At 37.7% G+C, this 14,468-nt stretch overlaps 1 protein-coding gene across 1 annotated transcript in view; it reads right to left on the bottom strand.

Annotated features, from left to right (window-relative positions):
- Positions 1-12,692, bottom strand: part of mettl24 (methyltransferase like 24) — a 32,194-nt gene extending 19,502 nt beyond the window's left edge. Inside the window, exons 1-2 of the mRNA XM_053479595.1 lie at positions 12,315-12,692; positions 42-140 (exon numbers count right to left, since the gene is read on the bottom strand). Of these exons, the coding sequence (XP_053335570.1) occupies positions 42-140; positions 12,315-12,542 (327 nt within the window). The 5' untranslated portion in view covers positions 12,543-12,692. The remainder of the gene's footprint in view (positions 1-41; positions 141-12,314) is intronic.
- Positions 12,693-14,468: the final 1,776 nt, after the last annotated feature.

The raw sequence follows: 14,468 nt of genomic DNA, 5'->3' as shown, positions 1-14,468 counted from the left end.
GTACAGTATACTGTGTAATAAAAGCAAGTGTGTGGGTTTACCTGTGGTGTCGTGATGTACTTGATAAATCTGAATGCCTCATCTTCCAGGGTGCGACTCTTACTGGCCCAAGGCTCCAGCTCAATTCTCCACCGGAGAGACTACAGAGAGAGAGAGAGAGAGAGAAAGATTAAAAAGACTGTAAAAACAGCAATGAGAGACCAACAAGAACAGAGAAAAATAGGATGTTTAATGGAGAAACGGATTGAACAAAAAAGGATCAGGTTTATCAGTTGTTCTTTTCCAACCACAGCTGGATGTATGGTACTCAGGACTGTTTGACAGAAATAAATAAAATACATTTTACAACAGATCTGGCGGCATGGTGGCTTAGTGGTTAGCACTGTCACTTTGCACCTCAAGGTTCTGGGTTTGATTGTTGGTTAGACAGGTCTGTGTGCATGGAGTTTTCCCTGCGATTGGTGGGTTTCCATCAGGTTCTCTGGTTTCCTCCCACAGTTGACAAAGAGATGTAGATTGGGCTAATTGGTGTTGCCAAATTTCCCATTTCCACAAGTGTGTAAGTGTTGAATGGAGGTCCTACAACGGCGGTTGCACAAAATGGAAATAGATGTTTTTTTTTATCTCTCTCAGAATTCTGACTTCAATCTCAAGATTCTGACTTTCTTTCTGAATCTCTAATTTATGACTTAAAAGTCAATGTGAAAAAGTGTTACAATTCTGAGATCAAAGGCAGAATTCTGAGGAATAAACTCTGAATTTATATTAAAAGAAAAAAGGAATAACAAAAAAAGAAAGAAAATCCATGTTAAACACTAAAAACTGGGGTATTTAATCTGAGCACAGAATACATTTTCTATTGTTAGTGCTATAAATGCTGTATGCCAGTGAAGACCTTCGCATGAACTGTTTCACATGAACTAAAGTCAGACAATTACAGGGAAGGAATGTACAGACAAATAAATAGGAAGGAAAAAAACAGAGATTCTCAGCCCAGGGTAAAACTGAAGTTATTTCCTGTTCAAATGCACAAACAAACAAACTATCATTTCCAAATGCATTTTAAATTAGTTAATTAATGATGTATGAAAACTCAGTCATTTACAGACGAAGCTCTGAAATTGTAATAATAAGTATTTGCCCCCTATTTAATTCAGTAACCATTTGACCCTTATCTGGGTTGCACCACTGGACAGAATGGTGGTGTGAAGTTACATATGTTCACTGTGTGTCTGCATTCAGTTTAATCATGAAAACCCCTCCCAAATGCTGTTGGGTGGATCGAACCCGGACCCTGGAGGTGCAAGGCGACAGTGCTAACCACTACACCACCATGCCGCCTAAACACAGAATTTAGAAACAGAAATGCTGTTGTTCCAAAAGGTTAGATCTTGAATGGATTAATGTGTTTAGTGAGACATGCACTTTCTCTCTCTATGTTGTTGGAAACGGTTTCTGATTAATTCCAAAACACAACGGACTCTTCTCATTGCTTTGCACGCTTGTGCAAGATGCTTCATGTCTGCTTACAGTACCAGTTGCCCTCACTCAGACTACTGTAGCACAGTAAATGTTTGCTTACCAAGGCAAATGTCTCTGCCATAACTCCATTAGAGTATTACCTGCCAAAAACAGTGAGTTCATTTTCCATTCAGAATTCTGCCAGAAGCTTTTGACAGCTTCTAAAAGCATCTGCTATGGTCAGACTTTACAGCATTTACACTTATTTACACCACTTTGTGTGTGTGTGTAAGTTTGGGTATCATGTTCTGTTATGTGAGTAGCTGACTTTTTTCTTGTCAAATGAATTTCTATGCACATACAGTATGTTCTCGCATAATGCACCAATGAAAATGAAATGTAATAAAATCCACGATCCGTATCAATCATATAATCAGTGTTATTATGTTTATAATTAAATGCATGAATATGTTGGTAGTTGATAGCAGGGATAATAAATCAAATAAACAGTCATCATATTATTGGACACATTTACCCATCTGGAGATCTGCACTGCGAATATGTACTGAAACAATCTGTGGAATGTTTATACAATTAAAGTGGTGCTTGGATGGTAAAACGCTTGAGAACACCTGCACCAGCTGTGGATATGCTGTATAATACTGTACATAACGCTTGTTTTGTAAAGAGAGAAAAATAGACAAGAAAATAAAGAAAAAAAGAGTGGGACAAAGATTCTTACTGTTATGACAATGTAGGTGTGAGTGTGTTTGGTGGGTTATTAATACCTCTAATGTGCACTCCTTATGTGTGTGTGTATGTTTGTGAGAGATCTTGAGAATATTATCACCTTGTAAATAAAATACATAATAATAAGTTGTTCTGTGCCTCTAATTGTAAAAGACAGCAATAAAGAAGAGTGTAATGGTTCGTGAGGTTGGCGGTACAGTTCACTGAGTGCAAATGAAAGACGTTAATGACTCTAGATTCGTCCTTCCATGCTCTTTACACTGATGTCTACTCAACGTGTTTATAAAAAGGAAAAAGGCCCTGGAGCTTTTTCTTTTCTTTTTTTTTCTCAGATATCCCTGTGTAAGGTGAAACGACAGCTAAACTGAGTAAAAGAAAACTCAGAGATCAAGAACAGTACGCAGGTACCATGAAATACTGTAAGGTAAATTATGATGTAAAATTAATTGCTAAACAAATTGCTTTTATTTGTCTATAATTAACAGATGGTGGGTGATTATAAAATGTAAGCCTTTACTAGGCTTTATCTCTATTAGATACATTTTACATAATAATACACTAGCTATCTGGATAAATAAAAAGCACACATTAGTCCTACTTACATACAGTACAGTATGTGATCATTTTAAACTGCAAAAAATGTACCATATATTTTATCCAACTTCATAACTGCTGTATGTGGAAGGGAAGCATTTTAACAAATTTTATCCTCTTCTATCCACACACCTGCAGTGAAATGTCCATTTAAAAATTTGACCTATAAAACTGTGGTACCTAAGTAAACTTTTATAATCCACCATGCCTACTTTTATTAAAAGGTGCAGGTTATTTGTTTGTGCCTCGTACAATGGAAGCCTCACAGTTATGGGATAGCCATTTGATAGCCATCCTATTTCCGGGTCCAAGCTGAAAACTTATTTGTTTAGTCAAGCATAAAGTATTGAACTGGTATGTTTGAATTCTGTCTCCTCTTCTCCCATTCTCTTGAGCTCACTCAGATTTTTGTGCCTGGCTCATCTTTAGTTTTCTCCCTCATGTTCATCATTTCCAGCTTGCTCACAAATGCTTGGACACATATTTTTTATTCATATCAAATATTTGTGTTCTAGTAAAGCTGCTTTGCAACAGCGCTCACTGATAAAAGCACTATACGGATAAAACTCAATTGAACTGACTTGGAATATATCTACTAAGCAAGTTTGCTCTGCTTTAAACATCCAATAGGTTTTTTCGAAAACCTACAAAAACAAAAGCAATAGATTAAGCAATGGCCTTAAGCAAAAGCATACAATATAAAGTTGCTAAAAATATTTGTTGAGAAAGCTTATTTCCTTTTTTTGGAATTAGTTTTTTGTATTTTTGTTTGTTAGAATTTATTAAAATAAAATAAAAAATTCCACACACTGTATAAATCATCATTCTTTGTTCAATTTTTTTGCTTGGATAATGTCTTTATGTTTACAATATAAATAAAACACCCTCATTTATGGACGATGTAATGATTATGATCGTCATATTAAACATTAAAAAAACAACCAGAATATAAGTTTCCCATCAGGCTTTGGGATAAATTGCACAACATGAAAGTTTTCTCATCAACCAGTGCATGCACAAGACATACAAAATGCTGACACTGGTTTGTGCATGCGTTTTTCCCATGTCTGTGTGTGTGTATGTGTGTGTGCTCTGCTGATTGTTCCACAGATGAAAATCAATCCTTCTCTCCTATTTATTTTGCTCATGCTTGAACATGTTGCCTTTCTCACCCCTTTTTGTTTGAAGGCATGATTACAGCATTAAGTTTAGAAACAAAATTATCTCAGTTGCATTGGTACCATATCAATCATCCCTGTGCAGTGCGCCAGGGCGGATATAAAGGAAATCCTGCACTGCTTTAGGCATGGCCAATGGAACAGCATGAACAGAGATTTATTACACAATTAAATCCTATGTTGTTTACAGAGTTATACTGCATAAGAAGTAAAGAGTACATTTTAAACTGTATGTTTGATGAAAAAAAGCATTAAGGTTAAAACCTTGACCCATAAAGTAATAATAAAAACATTAATGAAAAAAATGTTTTTTTTTTCAGAATTAATCAGTAAGCTTATTAAAAGTGAACCATTTTATTTCTCATGCTGTGTGATTTCTCATGCTGTGAGTCACCCAGACTTTATTTAATATTGAGATTTATAACTTGTAGTTCTTAAGCGTGAAATCCGCTCAGTGTCTCGCTCACCCTCAAAGGGAACGTACAGTAATACTATTAATGTAAGGTATTAGGATGATGTTTTAATAATTAAAGAAGTTAATCTGACATAGGCTTGTGAGTATGGTATGTTAAAAAGAAATGTGTAAGTCGTTTTGATGTGAGCTGGAGTAGAGCAGGCTGGAGTGTTCAGAACACACTGTTTAAATTTATACTAACGTAAGATAACAAACTAATAGTTTTTCTGTTTTTTCAGCTTAAATTTACAAAAAAGCTAAGATGAGGAGTGTGCTGGTAGTGCTTCTGTACAAAAGTTGCTGTGTCTGTGTTCATCATGTGTTTGCACAAGTGGTTTTAATTCATGTCTGAACTGTGGAGGAGCTACAGTCTGCATGAAGCTCTAAGGTGATTTTGCTTTCAGGGTTTTCCAGCCATGATTAATGTACACATATACAGTACGTATTTAAAATTTTCATAGTGTTGGGTCTAAGACTACCATTGCCAAGACGGAGGCAAGTCCAAATGTAACAGTGGGGCAAGACCAAGAGCAACACCACGTATGGCCGAGTCCACGTCAACAGCTTATGGTGTACAGTAGTGGTTAGAATAGCTGCCTTTAAAGTAGGTGATTTGGGTTTGCGTCTCAGCAAAGGGGCTGTACCCCACCTGGAATAGGCTCCCGCCCAACCACAACCCTGTACATAGGATAAGCAGTATAGATGATGAATGAATGAATTTAAGGTACAGTACTGTGCAAAAGTCTTGAGCCCCCTGTAATTGCTACATATTTTGCTTCCAAAGGCAATCATAAAAACCATCAAACCAGTGAGAAACAGGTGCAGATGATGACAGACGATCAGGCTAGTAGATTGGTAGACTGGTGATGCCGAATGCTTTAAATGTTCAATTTGTAAACTGTATATTTAGGCAATTTGTAGTTTGTTGCAGTAAAACATTTGTTCCAATTTCTGTATTTTAATCCACATCATGTAATTTAATTAAATACTTTAAATTGCTGTTGTGGTCTCAGGTATCACAATTTTTTTTAGACAGAAGCAAGACGTGATTGATTTGTTTCTGCAAGTGCAATCTCAAGACTTTTATAGATTTAATGTTGTCTCATCTGCCTGTTTTATATACAATATCATATATTTGTTGTGTTTTGGGAAAATCAAGTGGATGTTACTTGCATTAAACTTTTTTGTACTTACATTTAAATTTTGCATTGATTTTAAAATACTACTTTTGACACAAAAAAGCTCTGAATAGTCTTACTACACAGTATAATCTGCCAATCAAAAGGTGCAGGCTACTTGTTGGTGACATGTATCACTGAAATATTTTCTTAATTCGTTTTATCAATTTGTTCAAGAAATGCAGTCAGAACAGGTTAAGTAAAAATATTAGATGCTATTAAATAATAAATGATGTAGAATTATTTAACATGCTGAAAAACAAACTTTTTGAAATTAGCTAGTTCTGTCACATGTGATATGTTTTTTTTTTTTTGGAAATAATGTCATGGGTACACAAATTCACAAATTGTCAAATGACTGCACCAGGAGATTCATTAGATGTCACTTTGGGTCTTCATGAGATTAAATCAAGGATAAAGCTGCGTAAGGAACTTTCCAGAATGCTTAAATGGTTTGTGACACCTGTGTCACTATGGCTTCTTACGGCTTTGGAATTTGGTCATTTAATATATTTAAAATAAATAATCCCAAATGCCGCATAATGGTTGGTTGACACTGATATAGTTTCTAAAACTGGTTGTCTTCTGTTGGTGTCTGTATGGGATATTTGATTTTTAAGCTGACAGATAACATTTGTCGTAGTGTATCCTATTTCAACTTATTGGTAGGCAGCAAAGGACAGTGGGGGATGCTTTCTATTTCTTTCTCTCTCTTACTCTTTAAAATACCCTCAGACCATGTTACTACAGAGATAATAAACCTGGAACAATTAAATTAACTTCATAAAATATATATATTTTCTATACTATTTCTCAAAACATACTGTATTTGGAGAGATAATATGTTTGTAGAAAGCTATGGCATTAACATCAAGTTGGCCGCACCATTGCTTCTATTCTAGCCTCTACTCTTTCGGAAAGGCTTTTAACTACATTTTGGAAATTTTGCCAAGAGGATTAGCAAGCGTCTCATTTTCAGTTATGTGGCCTGGGATGAATGTTACAGTTTATCCCAAAGGTGTAAACTTGGTTTGAAATCAGAGCACTCATGTTCTTCACATCAACTTAATCAACCATGTGTTCATGGAGCTCACTTTGTGCACAGGAGCATCCTCAGGCTGGAACAGGTTTTATGCACTTTACTTCTAATAATAAAGCATACAAAGACATTTTATATAATTCTGTACTTCCAACTTAGTGGCAAACATTGCATCAACATTGCCACAATGTGATGTTCAGTCTTTTGGCCATACTGTATAGTGTAATTCTATGCTTCTGCTCTCATAATATGAAAAATAATGTTGTAAGTTTCCAAACTCAAATATTAATAGGCTTGCTACTTTATACTCCTGTCCAACCGCCAAAAAATAAAAACAGCCTACACAGTACTTGTACAAGCCATGTGTTCTTTCTTATCTTTTCATGGTGGATTATTCAGGCTGTTTTGTTAGCTCTTTCTGTTTACAGTATGCATATTTTAGACTGGATGTCATCTGTGTGTATGAGACACTCCTCGTTTTCCCTCTGAATGCGTGTGGTCCAGATGGTTAATGTCAGTTATATCAACATGGTACAATCTCAGATGTAGAAACGTTTGTTAATGTGGATTTCTGTTTATAATTTTGTGTGTTTATTTTGCAGTTCACATAAATACAATACAGAAGTGTTGTTTAATATATACTATATTAATATATTATTTAAACTGTAAATAAAGAATTACAGGGAGTAATGACAATTAGTTTAATCGATTGAGTCATAGCTAATTCTTAATTCTTTAGCAGGCTAACAAATTAGAACTGGCAAGGACACAATGAGACAACAAACACTTTAAACTTTAAAAATCCACAGTGATTTATAAGAACGGTCTTTTTTCTTTGTGGCTTAAAAACCTCCACATTAAAACCACCTTGTGGAAATGATCCAGAGTTCATTTCCTGTCCTGTTTTAATTTGTATTGAGTTCTTACGGTTTAAGCTACTGCATTAGCATGTTAGCATTGTTAGAAATTTACACTCACTCTGACATTATCTATACCGTTTTTATCCTGTATTCAGGGTCGCAAGGGGCCTGGAGCCTATCACAGGAGACTTGGGGCATGATGCAGGGTACATCCTGGACAGGGTGCTAATCCATTGCAGGACACACACACTTACAGGCTCATCCACACACTATGGGCAATTTGGGAATGCTAATTAGCCTAATTTGAATTTCTTTGCAACGTGGGAAGAAATTGGACAACACAGAGGAAACCCACCAAGCACGGGGAGAACATGCAAACTTTATGCACACAGACACAAAGGCGGGAATCAAACCCGGACCTTCACGGTGCAAGGCGACAGTGCTAATCATTTGACTGTGATAATCTTTTATTTATGCTCCATATTTATCTGGCTATTCAAATAATTACCAAATCGTTGCGCTTACATTCCTGTCCATTAGCAATGTCACTAATCCTGTGTCCAGCTTCATCTGTTGCACCAATAGTAAATGACTCCATCTTGCCAAAGCACTGCCAGTGTTTGATCTGGTTTTACTGGATTTTATTCATTGATTGATGTTTGAAGCACTGTGTGGTTTTCCGTTTGTAGGAGAAGTCATGTATGAATATATCAAAGCAGGTGCAGGTACAAAGGTGCTTTATTACAGAACTTTTAGACAAATGCAAAATACCAGATGAAAATCTCAGGTTGAGTCCTTAAAGCCTCAGCAGACCAGCTAGCACTGGTGTTCACTGTAATACTCAAATTGTATTTATCACATACACAGTCATACACAGTATGATATGCAGTGAAATGCTTATACAACCTTATGACCTTAAAATTTGAATTATCAATAGAAATAAAAAAAAATAGGGAATGGAATTAAGAATAAAATATAAAATACGGGATAAACAAATACACAATAATGTCTGTACAAATTCGAAAAATATGAAAAATGTGCAAAACTGTACAAAATGTAATGGATATAAATGTCCAGAAAGTATGCAAAAATAAAATGACCAGAAGTGTGAAAAATGAAATTAAGTATAAATGTCTAGAAATGTCCAGAAATATCCAGGGTAAGTGCAATTGTGCCTAAATGTACAAATGTATAATGTCTATAAATAAATTATAATTGTCAGGTGAGAAATGTCCATAAAGTGCAGTGTGCAAAAGGATGTTTTGGTGTGTGGTGTTTTGGTTGCAAGACCTTATTGCATGCGGGAAGAAGTTTCTCCTCAGTCTGTCTGTGTTGGCCTTCAGGGAGCGGAATCACTTTCCTGACCGCAACAGGGAAAACAGTCCATTGTTGGGGTGGCTGAGGTCCTTCACGGACTTCCTGGCCTTGGTCCAGCACCCACTGCTGTAGATTGAGTGCAGGTCAGGGAGCTCTGTGCGGATGGTGCGCTCGGCTGATCTCACCACCCTCTGTAGAGCTCGTCTGTCCTGCATGGTGCTGTTCCCAAACTAGGTCGTGGTGTTTACCATCAGGATGTTCTCTATGGTGCAGGAGTAAAAGTTCCTAATCACCCTGGAAGGCAGTCTGAAATCTCTCAAGCGTCTAAGGAGGTAGACGCTGCTGGGCCTTTTTCACCAAGTGTTAATGTGACAGGACCATGATAGGTACAGCGTGATGTGGACACCGAGGTATTTAAAGCTGTCCACTCTCTCCACTGGGCTCTCGTTGATGACAGGGGTTTGGTAGTTCCTCTTTTGCTTTGTACTGAAGTCCACTATCAACTCCTTTGTCTTGCTGACATTTAGAAGGATGTTGTTCCTCTGGCACTAGTTCTCCAGATTTCCAATCTTCTCCAGGTTGGCCATCTCGTCGTTGTCAGCGATCAGGAAACTTGATGAATGTGGTGGAGTTAGTAGTTGCCACGCAGTCGTAAGTGTACAATGAGTACAGCAGGGGACTCAGAACACAACCCTGGGGGGCTCCAGTGTTGAAAGCGAGAGCTAGTCAGAAAATTGGAGATCTACTGACACAGAGATGAGCCCCAGGTGCTCCAGCTTGGTGGTGAGCTGTAGTCAACATAAAGCATTTTAACATAATTCCCCCTTCAAGTGTCCAATCGGTAATCTGCACATGCTTTAAAGAGTCTGTTATTGTTTCTGTCCCAAAGAAACCCCATCCTGTCTGCCTCAAACACTGTCGCCCGGGTCAGAGACTGACTTCATCATCCTCTGCTGATGATGCCATCTCACACCTCCTACACACAACCCTAACTCACCTGGACACTAGGAAAGGGAAATGTTATAATTCCCTCCATACTCAATCTACAGCAAGCGGTGCTGGACGAAATCTAGGAAGATAGTAAAGGACATCAGCAACCCGAGAAATGGACTGTTCTTCTTTATTAGGGTCAGGAAAGCAGTTCCACTCCCTGAAGGCAAACACAGGAAGGAAGACCACATAGGACTAAACTGATCAGACTTGCCTTTGATTCCTCCACACCTGGTTGATGAAGGGCATTACTCAGCACATTGCACATTAGCACATGACTCATAGTTTGCACATTTCTTGTTCTTGTTTAAGCATTTCACTGCATTTCATTCTGGGGATGGTTGTATAAAATGCGGAGAAAAGTTGTTAACAGGATACAGGATACAGGCCCTGGTCCGATGGTGAACAAGAAAGAATAACCAGAAAAAGTAAACTAGTATATAAAAAAGACACCATGGAAATAAAATACACCTTGGTTACATTAGGTGTGCTAACATTGGCGGTCATGTTTGTACGCTATTTATGTAGTTTAATAGATTAACATGTTTTTGTGCAAATGTCATTAAACAATTCTTTTTTATCATGCTTTACATACGTTTCTGAATATTTATAAAAGTACGGATTTGTAAAAATTTACTTTTTTACCTTGTTCCAGTATGGAGCTCTGTGAAAAATGTATGATGTACAGTATAGTAATGAGAACAGACATATGGCATGTGTAATGTTCTTGTCTAAGAGCCCTATTGTTGCTGTTGCTTATGTGAGAGGCTGAAACTAAATAAGGGCTTTTATGCACTCCAGGATGTTGCTGCATGTCGGGTAAAAATCTAGCTGGAAGAAGAAAACGGCGACAAAGGAATATTCAGTGATAAGACAAACTAGACATTGTGTGCCGTCGAGAGCAAGTGAACCAGTGTGTGTATGTGTCATTGTTCATTTGTGTGTGGTTAAGAGAGAGAGTGTGAGATAACAGAGAGGAACTGAGGGCCGTGGTGTGTATGTGTGTGGAAGTCTGAGCTCCTGCTGTGATGTGTCACAGTGTCCGCAATTCCAACATCGTGATCAGACAAGTAGGTCTTTACAGTCCACACTGCACACACACACACACACACACACACACACACACACATACACGAGAAGAAAGAGAGCAGAAAACTTTACTTGGGTGTGTTTTTTTTCATCTCTGTGGATTGTTCATTCACACAAAGTGATTAGGATTGGAAATGCATATCCACACTGGGACAGCCTTCTCAATCCAGACCCCACATCAGATATGATGCACAAAGCCTTACTCACTAATCCAAGTCATTTGTATCCACAGAAGACACTTTCTCTGAGGGATCGCATTATAACTATACATCTGGCCTTCTTCTGTGTGTGTGTGTGTGTGTGTGCGTGTGTGTGTGTGTGTGTGTGTAAGACAACAATTCAATTACCAGGGTTTTGCTTGAGATTTAAATGAGCCTGCAGTCTTAATCGGCTTTTTGTCACTTTACAATAAGAGCCGCTTCTGTGGACTGTGCTCCAATGATGCAGCCTTAAAAATCTATTTTAATTCCGGCAGCCCGGAGGAAATGACAAAAATGAAAAAATATTTTAAAAAGTAAGGTAAAAAATGTTTAGCATTCAAGCAAGAGCTTTGGACACACCTTCTCACTTCATAGTCATTCCTGACTTGTTATTTCTTTCGACATTATAGCATCCAAAATATACAATAATCTCCTTTGAACAGTTGATAATGAGATGTTTCTGCTACTTCTGCTCTGTAAATCCTTAATAACGGCTCTAATCTGAGGTGCTGGTTGTTAATTGGTGATTTCTGAGGCTGGTGATTCTAAATGAACTTCTCTTCTGCAGCAGAGGTATGTTCTGGTCTTGGTGGGTGTGTAACTGCTTAGAATGGGACACGATCCACACCATATCTACACTACATGTTGTACGTTTACATCCTGGACCAGTGCACAAAGACACTTTAATAACTTTGCACACCTACCTTCACAACTACACTAAATGTTTACGTTTACATCCTGGACCAGCGCACAAAGACACTTTAATAACCTTTGCACAAAGACACTTTGTTCTATGCATATTTGCACACCCAGTACAGTATATTTCAATTTGTACAGTATATTTCTATTTTTATGTACATCATATTTCTATTTTTATTTTTAGTTCTATTTTTCCTAGTTTTATTTAATTTTTCTATTTAATTTTTCTATCGTATTTCTTTTATTCATATTTATTTCTTATTTGTAAACTTTAATTCTCTTTTAGGGTCACTGGCAGTCGTATAAGCATTTCACTACATTTCGTACTGTGTATGACTGTGTATGTGACAAAAAAAATTTGAATTTGAATTTGAGGTGGAAGGAAACTGGAGAACCCAGAGGAAACCCCTTATAGACACCAGAACATGCAAGATTCCACACAACATGAAAACAAAAATGAATAAATCAAAGAATAAAATTATACAGAAATCAAACTCTCACTCACCCTTCTGTCTTTCTGTCTGCCCGTGAGGTGGCACGTGGGCACTGACTCACTCAATCCTCTGCTTTCCTCCAAAACTCCCAGAGTCCTGGTGTGTTTTTGAGGTTCCTTTGTGGGAGCAAGTGTCCTCCGGCTCTTCACATAAAATCCCTTAAACTCTACATAGACATGAGCGCCGAGGCACAGAACAGAGAACAGGACACACACGCGCACAAAGACACACCTGTTCATCCTCTACTTCTGTGTTCTTTGGTTCTTCAGGGACCTGCATGTTTCTCCATTTCTCTCCATTACCAGGTGACTCTCACATGCACTGTGGTGAAGTTTTTCCTTCTTTCCCCGGGTCTGGTTAATCTTTGTTCTGCTTGCTCATCCCATTTTCTTTACAGAATGCACTCTGGCTACAAAGTGCACCATGTGTAAATATCTACAGTGTGTGTGTGTAGAGTGCATTCAGAATTTGAGGAACTCCCTCCCTCTCCCTCCCTGTCTCTAATTTTGGGACCTCCCCCTCTCACAGTCAGCAGTCATCTGTCCTGCGGTCTGTATCAGAAGCGTCTGCATTGTTGGCACGCTCAAATTCAGGCCAGATGGCAAAAGAAATTTCCTTCATCTCCTTTTAGCTCCAAACAGCCGGTCTCCAAAACCAAATGGTGCTTTAAAAAAGGCATAACTTTGAAAGCAAGTACTGTAAATAGCAGGAAAGCCCTTATTTCAAAGGAATAAACGCAGACATGGATTCCAAACTCAATGACTCCCCAGACTTCTTTCTTTAACATATAAAACAAATTCAAGACTAATAGCTTGAACCCAGTGCTGATGTTATGTTATCTTATTCCTCTTGTTTTTTTGCAACATATTTTCAATATTCCCGTTTAATCCCGACCCAGTGAGCATGCAGACTAAACCTCAGTTCGTCTTTAGTGGATGTAGTCCTTAAAACTTAAAGCATTTTGTTTGTTTTTTAATAAACATATACAGGGTTCAGGATTGTGCAGTACTGAGTGACATCCTTTTTTCAGCACAAAATAAGCAAAATGCTAAATAGATTTTTATTTCATTTTAACCAACTATACAAACATGACTCAGCAAAAATAAAACAAAAATACAGATGCACACGATTGAGTGTTTTTATGGTTGTTTTCGGTTGTTTCTATCACCAAAAATAATAATAATATCCTCATTTTGGCAGGTGGTGTAGTGGTTAGCACCGTCGCCTTGCACCTCTAGAGTCCGGGTTCGATTCCTGTCTCTGTGTAAATGGAGTTTGCATGTTCTCCCCGTGCTTGGCGGATTATTTCCACGAACTCTGGTTTCCTACCGCAGTCGAAGGACATGCAGAAGCTAACTGACGTTCCCAAATTGACCAAAGCGTGTGAATGAGTCTGAGTATGTGTATGGATTGGTTTCCACCTCGTGCCCCAAGTCTCCAGGTATAGGCTCCAGGCTCTCCGCTCATTTTAAGAGTTCCACATTTTTGCGACATCATTCCCATATTCCGGTAGTGGTAAAATGTACCCTTTATAAAAGTAACTATACATTTCATTCTACTTTATGCCTCTTCTATCAACACCCACTGGAAAGGCTTTCTATATTAGCACTTTTTTAAATTGTTATTGACCTATGCTATGTTTCCGGCACAGATCTGTGCCACTTGAGTTTTAAGGGTTTTAATACTCCAGAGGTTTTAAACTCATCTTTAAGACACCTTTAATATGAGTACTTTAGGAAATTAGTCCTGAAGACATCTAGGGTGTTAACGTTTTCAGGTCTGAAAGACATTCTCATTAGATCCTGAATATGTCCTTGTTTGGGCCCACTGGGGAAAATATGCAAAGTGCTTTTGTGTTTACTCTGACTACAGTACATCAATTCAAGCACCTAAAATGTCACATGACTAACAATGTCTGTGTAGAAATTAATATTTTCAATGACACACTGCAAAGTAACAGATGTTTGGAGAAAGCAACTAAACTAAGGCACGTCAAAGCGCAAGAGTTGATAATTGCTGGTTTTGCGTACACTGGACGTAAAAGTAAATAGAGAAAACGTACATGAGACATTTAATCACACAATGTAATGTCAGTTTCTACAGTCCCTAGAATTAAAGCTAAAAAGTAAAGAAAAATGTATTGTGTAATGTGAAAGTACTTTAGA

This window comes from Clarias gariepinus, chromosome 2 (assembly GCF_024256425.1).
Source record: "Clarias gariepinus isolate MV-2021 ecotype Netherlands chromosome 2, CGAR_prim_01v2, whole genome shotgun sequence".
NCBI classification, from domain to species: Eukaryota; Metazoa; Chordata; class Actinopteri; order Siluriformes; family Clariidae; genus Clarias; species Clarias gariepinus.
This window is presented reverse-complemented; position numbering and strand designations above follow the sequence as displayed.